Source organism: Camelus bactrianus, chromosome 9 (genome assembly GCF_048773025.1).
Source record: "Camelus bactrianus isolate YW-2024 breed Bactrian camel chromosome 9, ASM4877302v1, whole genome shotgun sequence".
Classification (NCBI taxonomy): domain Eukaryota; kingdom Metazoa; phylum Chordata; class Mammalia; order Artiodactyla; family Camelidae; genus Camelus; species Camelus bactrianus.
In genome coordinates, this window is record NC_133547.1 from 66,501,587 (window position 1) to 66,524,406 (window position 22,820).

General features: G+C 39.2%; 1 protein-coding gene across 1 annotated transcript in view; it reads left to right on the forward strand.

The window, feature by feature from the left end:
* The window catches only part of CDH8 (cadherin 8), a 314,446-nt gene that overhangs the window by 143,306 nt on the left and 148,320 nt on the right, over positions 1-22,820 (forward strand). The window contains exon 4 of the mRNA XM_010967244.3: positions 4,121-4,240. Within this exon, the coding sequence (XP_010965546.2) occupies positions 4,121-4,240 (120 nt within the window). The remainder of the gene's footprint in view (positions 1-4,120; positions 4,241-22,820) is intronic.

The following is a 22,820-nucleotide window of genomic DNA, read 5'->3' on the forward strand; positions in this document are numbered from 1 at the left end:
GATGCCGTTTGGTGTTTCCTCTTCCAAATTGAAGGAAATAAGCTACTATTAAAACGACTAGGCAAAACTACGCCCAATTATAAGTTATAACATCCACCACCACTTAAAATTGTAAAAGACTAGGTTATTATTCAGCCTCTCACACATGTGTGTGTATATATATATACACACACATGCATGATGTACATATGACAATAGTGACAATAAACTCTCAGAAGTATTATCTAAATAACTCTTTTATACTCTTTGCATAAATTGTATTTAATTGTAATAAATTGTATTTAATTATCTCAACAAGCCTAGGATATAACAATTACTATCACCTTCCGTTTTTACAGATTAAGGAACCAAAGCTGAGAAAAATTTTATTACTTGGCCAGGGACACAGAACTAGTAAACGTTGGGGATGGAATATAAAACAAGTGTTCTGGTTTCATTCAGTTTGACTCCAAGTTTATCTTCTCAGCCACTATTCTATATTGAAAATTATCTCATTGGATCCTCACAGAAAACTTTGAGGTTTGAAGAATAAAAATTACTGTTTTTGCATATGAAAAAACTGAATCAAAGAGCACGTAAATGATGGAAATCACAGGTCCCTACTCTTACCTCAGTGTTTGGCAATGTAATGGGAGTCCTCTCATAATAATTTTCTCAACTTATACCAACCCATGACAGTAGATATGATCATCCGTCTTGTAACAGTACATTCCGAAGGAACTATCCCCAACTTCTAGTTAACGAAGGATGGTCTCCATGTCTATTTATCTAGCAGGAAGGATTTTAAAATTTCTTCATTTTGATGAACAAACCTGAGCAAAGGTTATTCAAAGTAATGAAGATAGAAATGAATGGTTCTATGGAGAAGAGTGAAGTTAAATTAAAAAAAAAAAAAAAAAGTCTGGTGCCCATTACAGATGTTCTGAACTGTGGCTTTACATCAGAACTGGCTGAGGAGATTTTTAAAAGTAATGCACCCTCATCCCTGTATTGCCATCCCACAGATCTGAAAGGGACCCCAGGGATCTAAATATTTTTCTAAGCTAGATTCTAATACACGAGCAGAGGTTTAGCATGCTCCTACGTGTATTATTTTGTTTGACCCTCACAGTGACACAGTAATATTCACTGTGGACTTGAAATCCGAGGCTAAGTTAAATGATTTGTTCAAAGAGACAGTGGTACTTGTTTCAGAACAGCCCACGTGGAGCTATTCCACCTGGGAAACTATTAACCCCACACGACGCTGCCCAAGTACATACACTCCGCTAATGTACACAGGGCTCCTGTCATCATCCAGGTACTGTCTAGATTTATTTATTTATTTACTCTATGAAGACATTTCTTAACTTAAGAGTCTGCCACTAGAAGGTAATTTTGTTGATGACAGAAATTTTTGACTCTGTTCACTTTTTTTTTTTTCCAGCCTAACCAGAGACTAATACTGAATGCTCACCCTCATTAACTTGGCATGGTACAGAGTATAGATCTTGACTTTATTTTTCTAATGGTTTTGTTATTTCATAATGTGTGAAAAGATTTCTCCAAAAAAAAAAAAAAATCAAAGGAAATACATAACACAACAAAATAAAGGAAAACAGAAAGTTGCTGCGTGGTCTTCTTCAGGGCAGAGTTCAGCCTGTCCGATCAGTCTCTGAACTCTGTTAGTCCTCTCAGTAGCTCTTGGGTCTTTTTCTTGCGATTCATTTTTTTATGTCTTCTGAACTAATGTTAGACTTAGAGAAAAGTGGCAGAAGTAGTTCCTGTACCCTCCTCACTCAGCTTACCCTCAGCTGAACATTTTATATAAAGTTAGTACGAGGACCAAAAGTAGAAAATCAGCATTGAGAAACCATATTCATTTTCATTGCCCAGTGTCAATATTTTAGCACCTCTTAACTGGACTGTTGCTGTAAATGTCGTAACTAGTCTGATCTCTTAATTTTCTGTGTCTCTGCCTCCAGATGAATCTGGGGGCACTAACGGAGGGACCCCCAACATAGGGTTGGTCTCTCACTGAAATAGCTTCTCTTTCTTACAGGATGAAGTCAACGCTCCTCATCTTGACATTCAAATGCCCCTTCTGTTTTGTTCTCAGCTTTATCTTTAGCCTCAGCTTTAATAACTGGCTTCTCTAGACATCTCTCCTCCTGAAAAAAAAGTCTAGTCACTTTTATCTTACTGTCCTCCTCTCACCTGGAATGTTTTTCCTCCAATTCTTCTCCATCCCACACAATGTTCAAATGACTACAAATATTGTGCTTTCATGTGCTCATTTCACCATCTAGTTGATGAGTTACTTGCGAAAGTGAGTCTTAATTTATTTATTTTTTTGATATTGTTCCCAGTGTCTGGTGGAATGTATTACACAACCGACATTCAGAGCATTTTTTTAGTTCTAACTGTAGATCTTCGTAGAACCTCTGAATCATCATTCTGAGTAAAAATTCAGATTTTATGGGATGATCAACTGCTTGACAAATATTATTGTTACATTGCCCTGTGCAGTGACCATAATTCAAAACACTTCAAAAAGATTTTGATTGGCAAGATCTTACAAAGCTCTACCTTGTTTCAGCAAACAGAGGGATATAATGCTCATACCCATCCTCAAATTTTTTTTCAGCTACTGGTGATGGTTTTTGACAGCTCAGGGCTGATGGTCCCTCAGTGGAAGAGAGCTCCCTGGTCCAAGGCCAAGCCTTCCATCTCAGGGGGTTCCCACAGCCAGTCACTGGCCATTACTGGGCTATAAAGTCCTAGGTGGGTTTCCTCAGTGACCATCCCAGCTCTGGAGAGCAGTCTTCTGAGGTCTTCGCTGTAGCTGACTCATAGCCCAAGTGCTCCTTCTGCCCTAACTTGTCCTTTCTCTCAGATATTAATCAAAGAGACTTCTCAGTAAAAATTCAAGAAATCTTCACCTTTGAATCTACTTTTAGGAAACTCATTTGTGATACCTACTTACCATTCCTCATTAAATCACCAGATAATTTATTCATTTGTCCATTCATTCTATTATCAAATATGTGTTTGATAATCCTTATTCATCCAACACTGACTGGGTGAGGAAGACACTGAAACTGCCCTCGTAGAACGTGATTCTTGTTACCACACCAGACTTCTCCAGTTTCTCCCCGCTTTCAGCAGTTCCCAGAATTTCCCACAGTCTCTTGGACTATTTGGCTTTTTTGCTTAGAATTTTTATTTTATTTTTGCTTAGAATTCCATCCCTGCCCTTCTTCTCCTGGTTAAACTCCACCTGTCTTTCATAATTTCACTCAAATGCAATGTCTCAGAAAGCTGTCACTGACCATACCCGGTTTGTGCTGGACTGAGTGGGGGTTCCAAAGACGCGGGGCAATTGCATTCAGTTGAATTTCTACATTTATTTGTCTCTCTCCTCCTTTCCCTTCCCACCACCAAACTGTAAGCTTCTTGAGTGTAGATTTTGTCTTAGGATATATAATTTGTAGTAAGCAAGCTATATGTGCTCAATTGCTAAATAAATGAGTGAATAAAAATAGAAAATTAATCTGGGGGAAAATAAAGGTTTTGAGTCTATTATCCACAGGCCCAGTTACCTAAACGTGCTGATTAATTGGTAGTTCCAGTATAATTTTATATTCTGAGGAATTAAATAAAGTGGGATAAAGCACTCCTTTGATGTTTCTGTACAGCTTTTCTCAGCAGCCGATTTTAACAGGTATATTCAGTTGTGCTTTTGCAAAACTTAAATGCTGCGTGTTGTATCTATCATATTGTTAACCTTATGTTTCATATTTCTTTGATATGTTTCCTTTTCATATTTTCTAAGCCCACATGATAGGTATCTTAGAAAACAGAAACTACAAAGCCATCTTCAATAAAACTGATTGTAAAGGGGCTGTCTTTATATAGTACCCCAACCTAGCAGTGCTCTTTCTTTTAAAAGGCTTGTGTATTGTTGAAGTTGTGATAGTTTAACTCCTACTTTTTAAAGAGATTTCTTTTCCTTCTTATTCTAGCACATGGATTTCTGTATAATATGCTTGACAAATTTTAGCTCTTGGCAAAGAATAATGTGTTAATTATTATTTTCTCTCTTTCTCTCTCTCTCTCTCTTTTTTTTTTTTTTATTTAGGTACGTCTGTCACTAACGTAACAGCTACCGACGCTGATGACCCAGTTTATGGAAACAGTGCAAAGTTGGTTTATAGTATCTTGGAAGGTCAACCTTATTTTTCCATTGAGCCCGAAACAGGTTTGTGGCCTAAATTTTGGATTCTATTCAGCATGTCATTGCTTCAGGGAGACACTTTTCCTGGGACTTGGATTATGAAATGCTATGGTTAAGTGCTCTGATGCCTGCGTCAATAATATTTGAGTGTGTTATTCCTGTGCAGTGTGGGGGACATGGCAAGCCCAGCAGTCATTCTGGTACATATTAAAATGAATTGCAGCACCTTTATAGAATATCACCTGTTTAACAGATGGCCTGGCATCCTTGTTCATCCCTGTGGGGGGAAATGCGCTTATACATGAGGCCGCCTTAAATAGATTTAAGAATAAATACAGTTACTTATTGGTTGTGTGATGCTTGACAAGTAACGTTTATAAATCTTTCTGAGTTTCAAGTCCCACATCTATGAAGTGGGTGAGGAACCCTCCTCGTAGCCTCATGATGATCCTTAGATGAAGCAATAAATATTAAACGTATAGAACACGACATATTCCATGTATGGATGTTGCTTCATTTGGTATTAACCCCCTTATTTGTAAAACAGGAAGCTGATGTCTACCCACTAGGGCTCTTATGAACACATTATTATTTTTGCCAATATTAAACCCAGCCAGTATCCTGAGTCCAGTGTTACAGATTTTAGCAAACAAAAAATAAGTTATTTAAAAAATAAAACCAACAAAGTTGCTTTTTTTTTTTTTTTTTTTTTTACTGATTTGGAAAATAACTTTATAAAGTAATAATTTTTATAAATGAAGACATATCTTTTATTGTTTATTTTTAACAATAGTTAAGAGAGGAAAGCCATTTTGTTAGACTTTTTATAATCCTGTGGGGGGTTTTTGTAGCACATTTAAAAATTGCTATAAATAATATCATTTTTCTGTGTATTTTTCTTCTGCATCTGGTGGTTTTTGTCTGCAAATTTTCAAGTAGAAAAATTCAATATGTGGGGATATACACATATCATTTCTTTGATTCATGAGTTTTCAGCATTATTGAGATAAATTCCCATGTCTTACCATTAAGTCAATTATTAATTAAATTAAAAATTTAAAGCTTCTCTTTGCTTTATTTTAATTCAAAGAGTAAAACCCTCATGCATTTAAAAGTGAAAAAAAGTACATTTATACATAAATAGGTCATGGCTTAAAATTGAATTTAGATTTGGCAACAGGAAAGAACTCTTGTAAAATATATTAATTAGGGACATAATTACATATTCTTCTTCAGTTAAGAAGGAAGTCTGTCATAAACTTCATCTCATTTGCAGTCTTTGATGACCCTGGGGAAGTGGCAGAGAAAGCAGTGAGCTCTGAACTTTAATAGAAAAGAAAGTCTAGAAATGTCCCATTCCTTGGCCAAAGTCACAGTATCAGAGTTGGGACGAGAGTTGGGACTCACACCCAAGTCCTTGATTTCAAAGCCACTGTCACACTTCCTTGAGCTTCACTTTTCATGGGCTGTAGTCATGGTACAGTGACCTCTGGAAAACAGAAATGTATTAATTGCTTAAGTGGGGTTAAAGAGTTCCTCGTTTGCTCCTTGACTATTTGTTACTTGAATCTTTTGGTTCACTATTCATAGTGTAATATGTTGAGATATATGTGACACATAACATTAGTTTCAGGTATAAAACAAAGATTAAATATATATATACAGATATATATACGTAGAGAAGTGATTATCACAGTAAGTCCAGTTAACATCCAACACCACACATAGTTACAATTTTTCTTTATAAACAGAACTTTTATGATCTACTCTGTTGGCAATTTTCAAATATACAACACAGTATTATTAATGATGGTCACCAGACTGAACATTATATCCTCAGGACTTACTTATTTTATAACTATCAGTTTGTACCTTTGGACCAGCAATGGATATTAATCCAGCAGATATCCATTCAGCATTCACTATGTGCCAGGTACTAAATTAAATACAAGGAGATGAATTCACAAAGGCTAATCTCAGCCTACAAGTATCTCACAATCCATTTTGGAAGATAGATTTTTTTTTTCAATGTAAGTACAAGAAAGCATGATATGCCATTTAAATAATTTATATCTTAAGAATAACTTACCATGAAGTACAGTAGGGCTAATAAAAGTCCTACTAAGTCAGAGGGTTTGTGAGATTCTAAATCTCATTGATATATATCACCATTTGTTTAATTAAATGTCATCAGCAGTTTTTAATATTTACATTTTTACTCAGCATGGATGTTTATCTCAACATCTATTCATTTTAACCTTATCATTTCCAACTTGGCAGATACAAAAATATTTGATTTATATTTTAGAAAGTTTATTCTGGTACTATGGTGGAAAATCTAACAGAGAGAAATGATACTTGAAGAATGTGCATAGTAGTTGCTGAAAAAATACTGGTTGAGGGAAGTTGAGGTTTTTAACTAAGGCAGACACGATGGGGAAGGAAACAGAGGCAAAGTTTAATAATCAGTAAAGAGGCAGCCTAAGTTCTTTAGCTGAAACGTCAGTGTGTATGAGTGAAATGTGAACAGACTGTCAGTGCCTGCATAACCACACCTGAGTGTGTTCAAATGAAGGCAGAGTGCTTGTGGTTTCCAAAGAATCTAAATTTGTGTATCTCTGAGGTCTTTTTTCTCTCTTAAAAAAAAAATTGGGACTGATATGAATGTATGTGTGTGTGTGTGTGTGTAAGTGGAGGAGAGTATAAATGCAGAAACAGATTAAGAATACTTTTAAATATTTTATATTAGAAAAATAAAGAAAAATGTATAAAGGATATTGAGCATTTGTATTTTTTTATTTTGTAAGCAAATGGAAAGAAAATACCCTTTCTGGTGATCAAAAGATGTGTTAATTAGTTGACTTTTGGACTGCCTCTAAGGAAGATGGCTGGTTGCCAGGGGAAATACCCTTGTGATTAAAAGGTTGGAACTTTTAGTCCCACTCTCTGATCTCTGGGTAGGGGTGAAGGGCTGGAGTTTGACTCATTTGCCAGTGGCCAATTATTTCATCAATCCTGCCCTTCTAAGGAAGCCTCCATGAAACCTGCAAAGGATGGGGTTCAGAAAGCTTCTGAATTGGTGAACAGGTGGAGATTTGGGCAGAGTGACACCTGGAGAAAGTATGGAACCTCCGTGCCCTTTCCCCATACTCTGCCCCACGTCTCTCTTCCACCTGGCCATTCCTGAGTCGTATCTTTTTACAGTAAGCCAGTAATCTAGCAAGTAAAATGTGTCTCTGAGTTGTTAACCACTCTAGCAAATTAATTAAACTCAAGGAAGGGGCCTTGGGAACATCTGATTTATAGCCAGTTGGTCAGAAGAACAGGTAATAACCTAGACTTGCAACTGGAATCTGAAGTCCAAGAAGGGAGTCAAGGGAACCTCTGATCTTTAGTCAGTCAGTCAGTCAGTCAGTCAGTCAACACAGGTGACAACCTGGGCTTGCTACTAGCCTGACACCTTAAGTGTCAGGGGGGGAGGGCAGTCTTGTAAGACTGAACCTTTAACCTGCGGAACCTGGTGCTGTCTCTGGGTAGACAGTGTCAGAACGGAGTTGAACTGTAGGACACCAAGCTGGTGTCTGGAGAATGATTTGGTGGGATGATCTTTATAAAGAAGATTGCCCATTGACTAGGGTCAGCAAGTCCTTAATGCTGTTATGTTTTCAATAAGGAAAAGGAAACCGGAGCACAGGAGACAAGAATACATTGATGTGTCTTGTTTTCTCCTCATAAGAATGCTAAGAACAGAACTCTGGATTTTGGAACTGATAAGTTCTGCTGCCCCCTCGGTTGCTACTTTCCAACTTTATGGGATTATTTCCTGTTGTCATAACACATCAAGCTCTCTGTCTCGGGGAGAGTGCACCCTTTTGTTTGAGGTATAAGCTTAAGGCTGCGGAAAGGTTTTCCCTTTGTTCTGTTTATTATCTTCGAGCTTCTCATCATCAATAATGATCTTGTATATTGACTTGTCTTTATTCTTGTCAGTTTTCATGCTAGAATGTATAGTTCATGAAAGAACGGGGCTCATCTGATTTCTTCATTTTGCATCCCGGTGCCTAGCAGAGTGTTTGGCATCTAAAGCCACTCAGTACATAGTTTAGACAGAAAGGCAAGGGGTGGTGGGGACAAAAGGAATATAGAAGAGAGAAATGGGTGAATAAAGAGAAAGAGAAAAGCTTGCCACAGCTCGTGGAGAAGATGTGTGATGACCCAGGCAGGGAAGCCAGCTTGGTTTCCAGCCTGTGTTCCTTCTGTCTACGTTTGTGGTGGGAAGAACACTCGAACCTCAGATGTAGGTTGTTTGTTGTTGTTGTTGTTGGTGGTGGTGGTGTTATTGAGAGTCACTTAAGACTAAAGTTAATGCCATTTCCAAGTCTCATACTTTGTCTCAAGTGTGTAACCAACACAGTGCTATTGTGATACCTGCAGAAATGAGCCTTGAGGCTGTGGTAACCTCTTGCCCAGATTTAGTTCTAGATTAGATGTTGAGATAGAAAGGTTCAGGGCCCACTGCACAAAGAAGGGATGGCCGTTAGCAGGTCTATTCCCGAGCTCACTGTGCTTGTGTTAATAATAAGAAGAACAACAACAGCAAAAGGAAAATGCCATTGTGTTTCTACAGTCCTGTAGGTTTGACAGAGCACTAAACCATAGTGTAGAGAATTTCTGTCTCCATTTTGCAATTGCCAGAGCTATGTTTCGGGGGAAGTAAGGTAAAATGCCTTCCCCACCTTTAAATCAAATTCTCTGACAAGTTATAAACAGGAAGAAGAAAAGCAACAAGAATATAAACAACAGCCACCTCATTTACTGAACATGTATTATGTTCTTGCCCGTGTGCTAATTGGGTTTGCATGCATTATCAAATTTAATGTAATTTATTCCACACAATATTTCAAGATAGGTACTAATGTCATCTCATTGTTACTGATGAGACAGAGGAGGATCAGAATTGATACATTTATTGCACAAGGTGTTTGAAGCAAGATTCAAAGTGAGTCTCTGATTTCAAGCTCTAGATTTTCAGCGTTCTCCTGTACCCCCACTTGACTTCCACGCATTGTAGCTCGTGCCTGGGGCTGCCATTGGTTTAGAAAATGACCTATAAAACTTGGAAGCAAGCCCGTCTCCTTTATACATAGACATAAGAGGCAGTTTGGTGTCAGATAGGAAGTGAGGCAGTAGTAATGGTAAAATGAATTGTCATTTTTGTGAATAGCTTCAAAAGGCTGAAAATAGCTTATTTGTATTCTATAAATGTTTTTTCTCTGTCTTTTTTTTGTTTGTTTGTTGTTTTTTTGTTTTCCCCTCCCTGCCACTTCTAATACCATATGTTTGCCTGTAACATTTTGGGCACAGGCAGGGAGAAATGTGGAATTTATTTAAAAAGCTACTAATTTGAGGATAGATGAGAAAACAGTTACAGTCCATCCTAAGTGATTGAAGATGGAAAGTCTAAATAAAATGCAAGATGAGTAAATAATAAATACTTAATTATCTAAAGAAATCAGGGTAAAATTGCAGGACAGTCTAAACTTTGCTCCAGGCAAGCGAGAGTATGAAAAATGACCTGCTTAAAAATAAACTAACTTAATTCATTGACCTTTTTCTGAGATTCAGACCATCTTTCTTCATTGTATACAAATAACATTTGTCTCAGTGGAACCTGTAAAAATGAGCTAAGGAAAAGAATACTCCTTGGGGAAAAAAAATCCATGTAATGAATGGTTCTCTTTTATAAAAATCAAGATAATACATGAAGTCTTCATGTAATGCCTTTATGGAATCGAGTCATTATTATGCCTTCTGAACCAAAGTGATAAATAGCAAACACACAAGGTCTCTTTTTTAATCAGGATAGCAGAGATTATCATTTCCACCGTCAGGAGGGCTGGCTTTTTTTTTCCTTTTTCTTTTTTTTTTTTTAGTGTAGACCTTGGAGAAGAAATATTCAGATAAAGGCAGGCTGACCAACAATGCTAGGATATGCACTGACGGATGAGAATGTCTTTGTAATTCACATTAATTGATATTTAGTCAACATTTACTCTCTGATAAGAAATACCCTAGGCACTGAGGGTGCAATGTTGTGTATGACAAATCCCAAAAAGAGATATATATGGGCAAAATGCTGTGATAAAGTGGGACACGGGCCAGAATTGATGATATGGGGATGGAGAGGAGCACCAGCCAAGCCAGCTAGTAAGGAAAGAGGAGAAGAAAGAAGCCTTCTTAAAGGTAGTGATACCAAAGGCTGTGTCCTGAACACCTGTGTCCTCTAACACGTGACTGGTGTGGGGGAGGGGAAACTGTTAAATAAGGCCTTTTAGCAAGAAGAAAGCAAAGGGATATGTGGTTAGGGGACAAATGAGGGTGATAATAAAAATTGAGTAGTTTTCACTTCTTCAATGGTATCAGGAGATTTTTACTTTAAGAGATTTTTCTATATAAGATAAACTTAGGCTATAATTTAGGAATCCAAACTCCTATTAATTTTCTGCATGACTTTCGATGAGTGCCATGACCTCTTAGGACTAAGTATCCAGTTTTTAAAAATACTGATTATAGTGCTGTTTCCAGTCATTCATGAAATTGGAGGAAAAAAGCATATACTCCATATTTTGCTTTTTATTTTCAAAATTAAGACTATCTTGAATATTACTCATTTTTATAGTTTTATTTTTATTGAATATAACAGAACATGTTATTTCTTGATAGGACATTTCCATTTACAACAACCCATAGTTTTTGCATTAATGGTAGGTAGAAAGGTACTTCAGCATTGTTCAGTACAAGACTATGAAGAGCCCTGGATTTGGAGATGAAAGTTTGACTGTAAAGCAGGAGTGACATGGAGAGAGGAGGAAGCTGGCTTGACCAGTTGCCTGGGACAGTTTCATCACAGAAGATAAAGAACCTCTTTCTAAGTGCCGGCCAAGAGCTGAGGGATCTCCACATAGATGACTCACTTTGAAAACTGCACAGCACCCCAGATCAGGCCTTCCCGTGGCGTGGGTGGCCAGTGGTGGGGGAGAGGCAGGTATGGCTTCTTCTGTAACATGTGGAGTCTTTTCTAAGTCTCCTGGAAGAAGAGCAGGGGTTCTCTTTGGAGAAGTCAGGCATGGAGCCAATAGACAGAAGGATTTGGGAGGGAGCCAAAGAGTGCATTTCTCACCTGGGGGCATGTCCTCCTAATGCTCTCTTCATCCGGCTTATATTTTCTTTACACAGCATAGATTTTGACATAACTTTTGAGGGAAGAATACAAGCAGAGAGACCCCTTTCAAACATAACACACACGTGTGTGTATGCGCGCACACACACAGACAGACACGTTTTCAGAACAACTAAAGATGGGGGAAAGTATTAGTTTGTGAATCTCTGCTTGTTTTAGACCAAAAGAGCAAATAGAGAAAGGCAACTGCCTTTCTCATATTCCTTACATTTCAGGTGGAAGAACCACTGTGGATGCTGAATAAAATCATAGGCAGCAATGGACTACGTGGCAGTGTCTTTGCAGTCTTGTTTAATCTCTATACCATATGAAGTATTTAAAAATATTTTATTAAAGATGAAGATTATGAAGCTCCTTGAGGTTTAATATGGCCAAAGTCAGGCAAATGACAAGTGTTTGGTACGTTTAGCTCAAATCAAGACTTGTTGGAGAAAAATGAATGGATGGATGAATTAATGAGAGAGTGAGGATCCAAAGTGTGTAATGGCACCTGGACCTATATTTAAACCTCGCTGCGTTGTTTAGTCCCAACTAAATTATGATATGCTGATGACAAAATTAGATTTTAAGTCTCTAATAGGTTAATATTCTAATCTGCTTAGTATTTGTAGATAATGTTCCCAATAAGTGCTGTCCCTCCCTAGTCTTGCTCTTGATTAAATCTTCATATCCCAGTGAGTGTATTAACTGGCTGCTTGCACACAGTGACTTAACAATCATTTATTTCCCTCCTTGGAATCTCTTGTGGGAGATAAAGTAGCTTGAGAAAGTGTTGTGGTCACATTAATTGTTTTATGATTCCTAAAAATAGCCCCCCCCACACATACAGAACAATTATATATACTTGGATAAGCTGAAAGCAGTGTGACTGTCATGTTAGTTATATCTTTGAAGAAACTATTTTTACGCCCAGAGGGAGCTGTCCAGTGCTGACCAGAGCTAGAGTCAAAGGGATGTATTTTTAGAGAAACCAAAGTTTTGGAGGTGCATGGTAAGCAGAAAGACTGCGAACTACACAGACTCCTCACCATGTAACAGCTGCTGTCACATTGGGGTGCTTTGGGATGGGTTTAGGTGGAAGCAGAAGCAAATACTTACTCCCCTGTGACACCTATCCAACCTGAGTAGACAAGCTAGGATCAGGAATTTTTCCCAGCTTACTATGTTTTGTGTCCCTGCAGAATTACAATGTAATTTCTATTTTTACAGGGATTTTCTTTCCTTTGAAATACAGCTTTGGGCTTCACTTGGATTAGTTCAAAATGACTTGGTCTAGAAGGACAAAGATGTGTTTTCATTGATTTTGTAAATAAGCATGGTTTATCTAAGAATATCAAAGATTAACCTTATATATTCAAAAATACACAATCATACACACACACATATACACACACACACACACACATCCTTTGTGTTTTTATTTAAAGATAGCAGGTTTTATTTGTGTAATTCCAGTCTTCCCCAACCCCCCCCACCTTCCATCCTTATGGGCTAACTCTGCACTCCTAGCCCTAAGACAATATAGAACACATCACTGGTGTTCAGTAATTGTTTTTAAATATTGTGCCAAATGCGACTTCAAATACAGCTCCCCAAAGAAGGCTTATCTAGCATTCAGTTGTTCTAGTTTGGAAAACAGAATTTAACATCACGAAATATTATCTGTAACTATGTATATATGATTATCAGAAGCTCAGAGAAGAGGGTTAATTCATACTGGATACTACACTTCTTAAGACAAAAGGAGTCTCTTAGATCAGTCTAGTGCACAAATATAAGAATCCTCTGAGAGGCTGGGTTAGAAGGAATGTACACACACTTCATCTGTTTCCTTATAAGTCAAATTCCAGAAACATTCCTGTGAGATAAATTCCTCTGAGCTTATGCATAAAAGACCATAATTTCTCTTTTCAAGAAAGACTAACCAAAAAAGTAAAAGGGTTTCAACCCTAATTGCAGGAATCCTGTCTAGTTCTCACCATGTACCCTAGTGCCTAGCACTGTGTCCACTTTGTGATAGTTGTTCAAGAAACATGTTGTAAGTGAAGCAATGAATGTAGACAGTTAACTCAAAGATGAGCACAGTTAGAAAATGGGCTTCCTCAGAAGGATTGAGATGCTGTCAATTTCAGATCCCAGGGAATTTTGGGTTTGAAAAATGGATGCTTCTAGAGACTTAGAATGTATCTTTGTGTTCTCTTCTTGTATTCAGTATATATTTGCACTTGATTATCTGATTATGTGGAATCATTTGGTATGACTCCGCTTATGACAGACCAGGGACACAAGGGTGTGCCCACAGATGCTGTATAAGAATAGCCCATGACACCATGTATCCATTTGCGGGTCCCTTTCCAGAGGCAGTGGTCTCTCATGGCAGTGGCGTGGAACTCTGTGCATTATGTTTGGTTTATAAAATCAAAGGGAAGGGAGGTACCATATCTTGTTCGTCTACTATGTGTGATTTCTTATAATATTCTTAGTGACCATGGGAAGTGGGTGCTATGATCCTCACTTCACATAAAGGAAGCAGAAGCTCTGGGCAAAGTAATTTCTGGAAGCTACCCAGGTAGTAGAAGTCAGAGCTGGTTTCCCAGGCACATCTGTCTGATTTCAAGCTCTGCTGCATTAGGCTTTTTATTTTTATGTCCCAAAAGAAAAGGTGGTGGTGGGGAGGAAGTAGTGAAAAGTCAGTGAGTCCAGAAAATAAGAAGAAGAAAAAGAAGAAAGAGACTCTAAACATTTTAATGCCCTCTTTTATATTAATGTTTATTTTCAATTCAGTAAATAAATATCTTGTTGATCACCTCCAGTCTCTGGGACAAAGTGATGAATGGGGCAGACGTGGCCCTGACTGCCTGGAGCCTACAGAACAACTAGAGAGATTTCAACAGAAATAATTATGTTAAAATACATCAATTGGATATTTTTTTCTTCATTGACCAAGGTGCCATGAAGAAAAGATGCAAGGGAATGAGATCGTTTATTTATTATTATTGTTGTCGTTGTTGTTGTTGTTGGAAAGATTGGATTGAGTTTAATGAAAAGAAAGTAGAAAAAATAACATTCTTGAATAATGAGAATAATTGGTTCAGATAAATACCAATATGGATGATTCAGGAATATTGGGTAAGGGAGTCTACCATAGAGCTACTTGCAGAGAACAGTCTTTCTCAAGAGAATCAGTTCTTCATTTCTTAAATACTGGAGAGACTTTCCTCTTGGGGTGAAACCCTGATTCAGGAAAAAATTTGTAAGTACTAGTCTGTAGGCTTATATTTATTCCCTTAGTGAGACAATTTTATGGTTATAATATGGAAATAAGTGGTTACTTCTATCCATACTGGTTTAATTGATATTTATAGACTAAATTTAGTTTTCAAACTCTTATATGCCTGATACTGTACATAGAGTAAGTGAAAAAGACACGGGTTTTGCATTCTCATAGGCAGGACTATGGAGCATGTGGGTCTATAAAGAAAGCAAAAAAAAATTTTTTAATGTTTCAAGAATTATACTAGAGTCACCTTATAATTTGTGATTATGTGTAATTTCCCATTCAAAATCTTCAGTGTGATTATTTTATTACGAGCGAGGCTGTTTTATATGACCATGAGGAGCAGAAATATGGAACGGTAAATTAGTGATTTTAGTATCCATAAGGTGAACAGGATTGAACTGGTTAGTAAATGTAAGCATAGCCATAATAAGATAAGATTTTTTTTAATATCTGGAGAGTTTCTTTAAAAGTCGTTTCCATGTGCGGTAAAATTTTATTGTGTGTGACAGAGTACTATTGAAACTTTCCTTTCCATCCCATTAACTTTAATAATGTTGCAGTGGTATTATCTATCTTAAAAGCTACCTTTGCACTCTGACACCTGTGGATCTCTTAAAGACGGGAATTGAGATCACCTAATTGTGCTGTTTAATAGCAAACACATTCATGAGCTATAAATGAAAAAAAAATAATTATATTTACATGATGAAACAAAATGCAGATTTGATTCCCTGGCTCTCATTCTCAGCAGAGTATAATTAACAACCCAGACACAAATAGCCACAATAGAAAGCATTTACTATGTACTAGGCCTTGGGCAATAAAGCCTAAAACATTTAGCAGTTTCAAAGAACTGGGATCAGACCTCCCTGGCCCTCAGTCCACTTCTGCACACTGGGTCAAGGAAAGGTGGGGCCCCATAATATTCTCATGGCATTAACTTCGCTCTATGACTTGAGTCAGGTCACTTGAGTTTAGATAGCTCGCTATCAAAGTAGCATTCTTAACAATCGTGTTCTACTAACTTCACAAAGTCATATTTTTAAAAAGCTCTCCCTTGTGAGTCAACTGTTTGAACAAGGATTAATTAATTAATTAATATTCACTAATAATTAATATCAATTAAGTGATAATCGGGTATCGAGAGAATATATGTAAGTGTGGCACTGGTTGCGTTATTTTTCTCACTCCGTGTATCCGTATCTGTAGTTATTCTTCAATAGCTGAAAGGAAATAACCCCAGCCTCCGACCGTACTCCATTTTCTATCCCCCAGGTCTACCGAATTACAGCCACAAAATATTGGAATTGTCATAATGGAGTCTATTCTGAAATGACATCACTTTCTATCACGTTTGAAAGCAGTTATGGGGAAAAACACGTTTAACCGCAGCATGTGTCTTATTTACATTTCGTATGAACTCTAAAGTAATGTGCCTCCTACACTCTAGAAAACAGTTACTGAAGACTGTCATCTAAAGCAGCTGAAAAATATGCTGTAAGAAAGCAAAAAAGACAAACAAAGCTCTGTGTTACGTGTAAACACTTATGACAAAGCTAAGCCTCTGAATGGTCACTGTGTTTCTGAGAGAAAGACAGATTCAAGGTGGTGCCAGTGTGGCTCGGGATTTCAGAGGAGACAATGTGGTATGGGAAGTCCTGGATGGGAACCCTGGAATCCGCATTAGGTTCAGCTTCCCAAGTTGATGACCATTCCCTGTCCTAAGGCCTTATTCTTTATGTGTTAAGGATGGATAATCATAGCTACTTTTAGAGTTCTTACAAGGTTAAGGTTGAGATAACATTTTTAGAGTGTCCAGCGCGTAATTTCCACTCAACTACTTGAGCTCCCTTACCTGCCAAAGTTAGAATGCTCCCTGAAGGACATTCACCCAAATACAACCCCCTTGAGTGAAAATTGTTGGTAACATAAGTCATTGTCTTGAAAATGCATTTGGGTGGAAAATTGAGGTTTGCTTACATTTGATACGTATCAAAAACCCTGCTTTCATTATCTTAGTGGGGCATCCCAGGAATGTGGAACCAGAAGGGGCCACCTGTGTGTTCACATCCCGAGCAACTGAGTGGGAAATATTTTCAGAGCCAGCCCCCACCCCGCCCACAGTAGGTCCTGGTTTCTGCATATTTGCTTCACTACTCCTGGTTGTCACATTGACAAAGGACTGACTTCCCCTGTGCCGATTGCCAACACCTGTCTCTGAGTCAATTTGTCTCAGTTTTTCTTCCATGCAACTATTTCAATAGATGTCAAGGTGCTGAATTTTTACATGTGCAATATTTATGTAAGAGTGAGAATCAGCACAACAGTAATTTGATGGTATTCAGGATGTTTCACAGGCATAAATTATGTACCCCACGCAGCTCCCTGTTAAGTAGCACAGTGCTGCTCTGGCTCTCGAGCATCCTGTGGCCAGAACTTGCCACAACAGAGGTGAAGAAGTGGGGAAAATCAGCTCTAGTTGACCTCCACGCATCTTAGGAAGAGGTCTGCAGAGAGTCATTCACTTTTATGTGGGATTCCCCACAAGTTCACATGGGAAAAAAGACATTCATTCATGCACTGAGTCATTGAAAAACGTTAAAATGCACTGGGAGGCAACAATGTGTCAGGCAGTCTTCTAGAGGCTGGGTAAACATCAGTAAACCAGGAAAGTCCATTTGTTTATTGTCTGTCTGCTCCCACTTGAATGCATGTAGGCAGGGACGTTGATCGCCGGGTAACCAGCCCAGAGTGGTTTGTAAAGGCTGGTCAGGGGAGTCTCACTAAGAATTTGACATTTGAGTAGTGGTATCACAACGCTGTTTTTACAAATGAAGAAAGGATCATTAGATATAGTGACGCTATGCTGTGCCCCTGGAATACAGCGGGTGTTGAGATTCTGAGTGAGACTGTCCTGTTACAGCAAGGCACGGTGGAAATCACTTCTGTCTGGTCTTACAGTATTTATGAAAGTGTTGAGGGACTCAGCAGGGGCTTAGTCATATATTTGTGGAGTGAAAAAGATTGGAGCAGGAATATTTTTATAGAAAAGAGGATGCTCAAAGCCTTAGAGTATAAATTTGACAGAGAGGGGCGGACCAATTTGTTGCTAAACTAAGAAGAAAAGCACATCTAGAAAACACATTGGGTGGGATAAGTGTTGTAACAGTGTGGTGCAAAAAATGATACAAAGTTCAAAATAGGAGGGGTGCGTCTGTATCTCAGAAGGCAGTTGCTCATACCTGCCTCACCTTTCAGATTGTGCACTACTCCAGACCGGAGAACGGCACCTCATTCATCTTCGTATCTCCAGCCCTTAGTGCGGTGCTTGTTCCATTAGAGGTGCTCTCCACGGCCACTGATTTGAATGAATGATCCAAGCTTTTGCAAAGATGAGGAGATAAAGAGGGTGGGAGACGGTGACATGGCTTCTCTTCTCTTTCCCCGCTGCGGGCGTGCTGAGAAATGAGAGGTATCTGGGGACAGTTAGCACAGGTATAAGGAAGGAAGAACGAAGGGTTGGTTTTGTTTATCATCTTCCTATTTCCCTCACATGAGATTTCTTTGGGTATTAAGTTCATTCACACCAGAAATTAACCCCTAGTATTTGCTCATAATAACAGATTGTTTGCCTACATGAAGGTAGTGAGGCTTCTGTAATTTGATTTGCTTCTAAATATATAAAACATCCAAAAGAATGATTTTACACTTTGAAATTGATCGGCCAAATAGCTACTGAAAGAATGCCGACAAGTTCAGAAAAAAGCAAAAGCATCCCCACATCTTTAGAGCCCTTTGGGGCCATTACTTGGCAACAATTGCTAGAAAAAGACGAAAGAAAAAAATTACAGATCTTGGTAATCATCAGTACAATATGCCTCTAGCTATGACACAATATATTTGATGTGTTTTATAGGTGTTCAGGAAATGTATGTTTTTAACAAGGATGGGTGAAAAAAACACACCATTACTTAGACACATTCGTGCTTATGGTGAGAAATACTGGAATTAGAGTTTGAAAATTCTGGATTCCAGCATCAGATTTTACTAGCAGCGTGACCTTGAGTAAGTCGCTTATTACGTTGTACTTTGAAAGAGTATGAAAAGTATGTCTTCCAGGCTGCCTCGCACACATTTCTTTGATTTAATCTCTTCCTTATCTTAGAAACAAAGTGTTAGTGGTCTTCATTTAATACAGGGAAATCATGCTGAGAGAGGGTAGGTGGCTTATTCAAAGTCACCCAAAACAGAACTGTCAGAGTTAAAAGACAAATGTATCCCTTAGTCCTCGTCCAGAAATGTTTTCTGTGTCACATGATTTCCCTTAATCTTGCTGCGCTCATGTGCACGCACAGGTGTTCCTCCCAGGGGTGGCGTTTTATTCCGCATCACGCTGCATCTGGTGACGTGTGCAGGGGGAGACTGCAGGTTTGTACTGGGAGAGTCCTTTGTCCTGTGAGTAGCTCGACAACGTATAAACACATAAACCTCAGGTTCTGCAATTCCCAGGAGCAACTGAGAGTTTGAAGGAGCCGGTCTTTCACTTGCCGTGGGTATCTTTTCTGCAGAGACTCATACACAGGCCCCTCAACCATGCCTAAGGCTTAGCAAATAGGACATAATTAGTGTCCACTGAATGAATGTAAGGGAGCAAACTATGCGAGAAGATGAAGTTTTAATATTCATTCATTCACGATTCACACACCAGCTGTGTCTTCCATAATATGTATCTTCACTTAGATTTTTTGGAATGAAGGCATTAAAGAGAAGACTTCACAGCAGGCAGAGGAGGGGAGATGGGCCATGAGAAGAGGTTGACAAGAATCAGGAGGAGAAAGAGAAGGGGGAGTCGTATAACTTTTTTTAAAAAAAATCCAGAGCAGAAAAAAGAAGAGGTACTCATTTGTTACAGTTTTTAATTTTAATGTAGAGAATAAAAATCCTAAGCCACTTAATGTATTTGAAGAAACAGAGCTCTGATGTATTTTGACAACTGTCACTAAGGGAACAATAGATCCATAAAAATCTGCTCTTACTAACCCTCTGTACGGTGCCTCTCTCTTAACTAGAACATCTACCTCCCTTTCCATTCTGACTGATTTTGCCTCCGGCTTACCTTCCAGGAAGGTCAGACAGCTCCTTGTTTATACACGTCTAATTATCTCTGTCCTGGAGGGACGTGGAGCTCTGTTCCCTTATGCTTACCTCTCTATCGTGGGGCATAATCACGCCTGGATTTCAGTGTTCTCAGGAACGTCTGGAGCTAATTATAGTTAAATGTGTCCTATGTAAATGAGAACCACGGATGACGAATAGCCCCTGCAGGTGACATATGTCTGTCTCACTTTTTTCTCGCAAGGTCTTTCACTCTCCCAGCTTTACAAAGGAAGTACTGGAGCCCAGCCAGCCAGCCAGTGAATTGTGAGCCCGGTTGCCCCATTCGTGCAGCTTTGCACGTTGCAAGCCACCCCCCACCCCCCTGCTTTTATACGTAACATGTAAGAACTGTGAAGTTAGCCTCCTTGTCTGCCTTCTCACTGTAACCTTAATACCTGAAACAGTGTTCAGTGCCGAGTAGTCCTTGACAGACGTTTGTGAAACCACAGATTGATTCCTGTCAGTTATGTAGCCCTGCTGCTTCTTCTCCTTATTCTGTACAGAATGGAGCCCAGGGCACTTTGTGCCACTTGCCCTCTTAGGTTCACGGATGGGACGGAAAGGCATTGATTGCAAAAGTACAAGTAATTTTTAGTGTGGGAAAAAAGTCCTTAAAGACGTAAAAGAATAAAACAAACTAAAGCCCATGATACTAAGCAAGAGCGAGGAGGAGGGACGGCTGCTGGGCCAGGGGAAGGAAGCTGAGGATGCGTCTTGCGCAGACACAGCCTGCGTAAGGGGGGATCACACAGCACCATTGTCTGAGAAGAGACATGAGGGGAGGAGGGGGAGGGGAATTCTATTTTGAGAGAGAATGCGAAGGAAAGGAGAGAAGTCACTTTGCTAGGAAGAAAGAGAACCCGCAGCCCCAGAGAAGAGTGTAGGAGGATTTCAAAAACAGAATGTGGGGGATGTGACAAAGGGGTCAGGGAGGGTATTGAGTTGAATGGCACAAAAGAGTGGTGAGGAGATTATCCAGGGTTAGTTAGTTGTGAGATCGGTGCCCCTTAAATTACTATAAACGAATCAAGTTGTCAGAGTGTCAAGTGATTTTATTACATGACTCCTCTCAGTACTTGAACATTTTTTTTTACTTTTGTCCATGTCAATATTTTATTAAGGTCTTTGGCTGCTAAAGAAAAAGCAGTAGAAGCGTAACAGTGGTAGAAAACCCTAGAATATTTCTTTTGAGCCCAGTCAGGGTCCTGATTCCTGCTTTGAGGGGAGTTGGGGTAACTCCTCAGCACATGTTTGATTGATGCCCACGATGGCAGACCCTCCCCTTCCCAGCCAGAGCCCTCTCATGGAAGTAGGTGTACCCCTCTCCCCTGTGTTACAGCGATGAAAGCAAACCAGTACTCTGTGTTTCTGAAGTCTTGTGTTATGATTTTATGAATGGGAGCCTCATTCATTTACATGCAGAAATCATGCAGTGATCATCTGTTGCTGAATATCCAATGACCATGGGGCAAAACCAGGATTTATTAGCCAGACAGTTCTCTAAAAATATGAGGTTGAGGACTTGGTTAATTTGGAAAATTTTGTTAGCAAAGGCAGTCTCTTCACCAATGGTCTTACTTTCTACATTTTATAGATAATTCAAGTCAGGGTTGCTGAGTCACTGGAAGTTCCCTGCGGGAGGTCTCAGAGTGGGTTGAGTGCCTCTGGGTTAGAGATGACTAAAAGAGGAAAAGCAATGACTATTACAGTGACTGTTACTTGAGGAACAGGCAGAGTGTCCCAAGTCAGTGGTGAGTGATCATCTGGACCCTCCAAAGTGTAGGCGAGAGAAGCTGGTGTCACAGGAATTACAGAAAGGAGCATCAGATCTACTCCTGCTCCAACCGTGTTCAAGCTCATGGAATACAGAGAACTCAGATCGGGCCACAGAGGCTCACGTGTCTTCATCTTTTAGCGGGAGCTGTAGTAGTTACCTAGTTGGTGGTTGCAGAAAATAAAGATGAGGTAATGGTGATGATAACTGTAACAGCTATACAGGGGAGCGGCTACCTCCTGCCAGCCATCGCGCCAAGTGCTTTGTGTACACGTAGGCTTTGTACCTGTGTAAGGCCTGGCGCAAAGGAGACCTAATAAGATATGGAGTTTTGTTATTGTTACTGTCACTGATCTTCACTATCACTGCGCAATAGTGTAGGGTTAGAGTTAGTTATTTCCATGCTAGTGGTAGAAGTAGTGATCAGCTAATTGCTATCTTATTATTGGTTAAATATTTTAGATGCATTATCTTCCTTAAAAATCAATTTAGGGGGAAAAACACCTATGGTTAAGTTCCATTTCTCTGTAACGAAGGAGAAAGCAGGGGCTCAAACATGTTAAAAAAAACCACCCAGCTTAGTTATAACACTTGGAATTGGAAGGGTCAGATATCAACTCTGATTGTCCGATATCAAATCCTGGGCTCTTAAAACACCGTGTTCCACTTGTCCATATTGGCAGTCTGTGATCAATACGACATGCTGGGTCTGATCGAAATCTGGGTTCGGAAAGTTCCCCTGAGGCGTTAGCGGGATCAGGGACACTTTAGCATTTGGGAATGATATCAGTTCCATTCAGATGTGTTCTGAATATCTGTTACGCTCTGTGAGCAATGCCAGGTGCTACTTCTATCCTCTCAGGTGGGCGTGACCGTCTCTGTTGTACAGATGACGAGACCGAGGTTATAAGAGTTGGCAATAGGTGCTTGTCTTATTTAGACTGAGGTCTCAGTCCCAGCTCCATTTCTTGGTAGGGCGATGGCAGAACCTCTGCTGTGTCTGCCCTGCAACCCCGCCAGTCCCGTCTGCTTAAGTTCTGAATTGCTAAGAGAAAGCATCCGATTTTTTTAGCAACTTTCACTCTGCTTTCTTAAACTACCCATACTTATTATACGTGTAATTAGTGACTGGAATTATGGCTTAAGGAAAGAA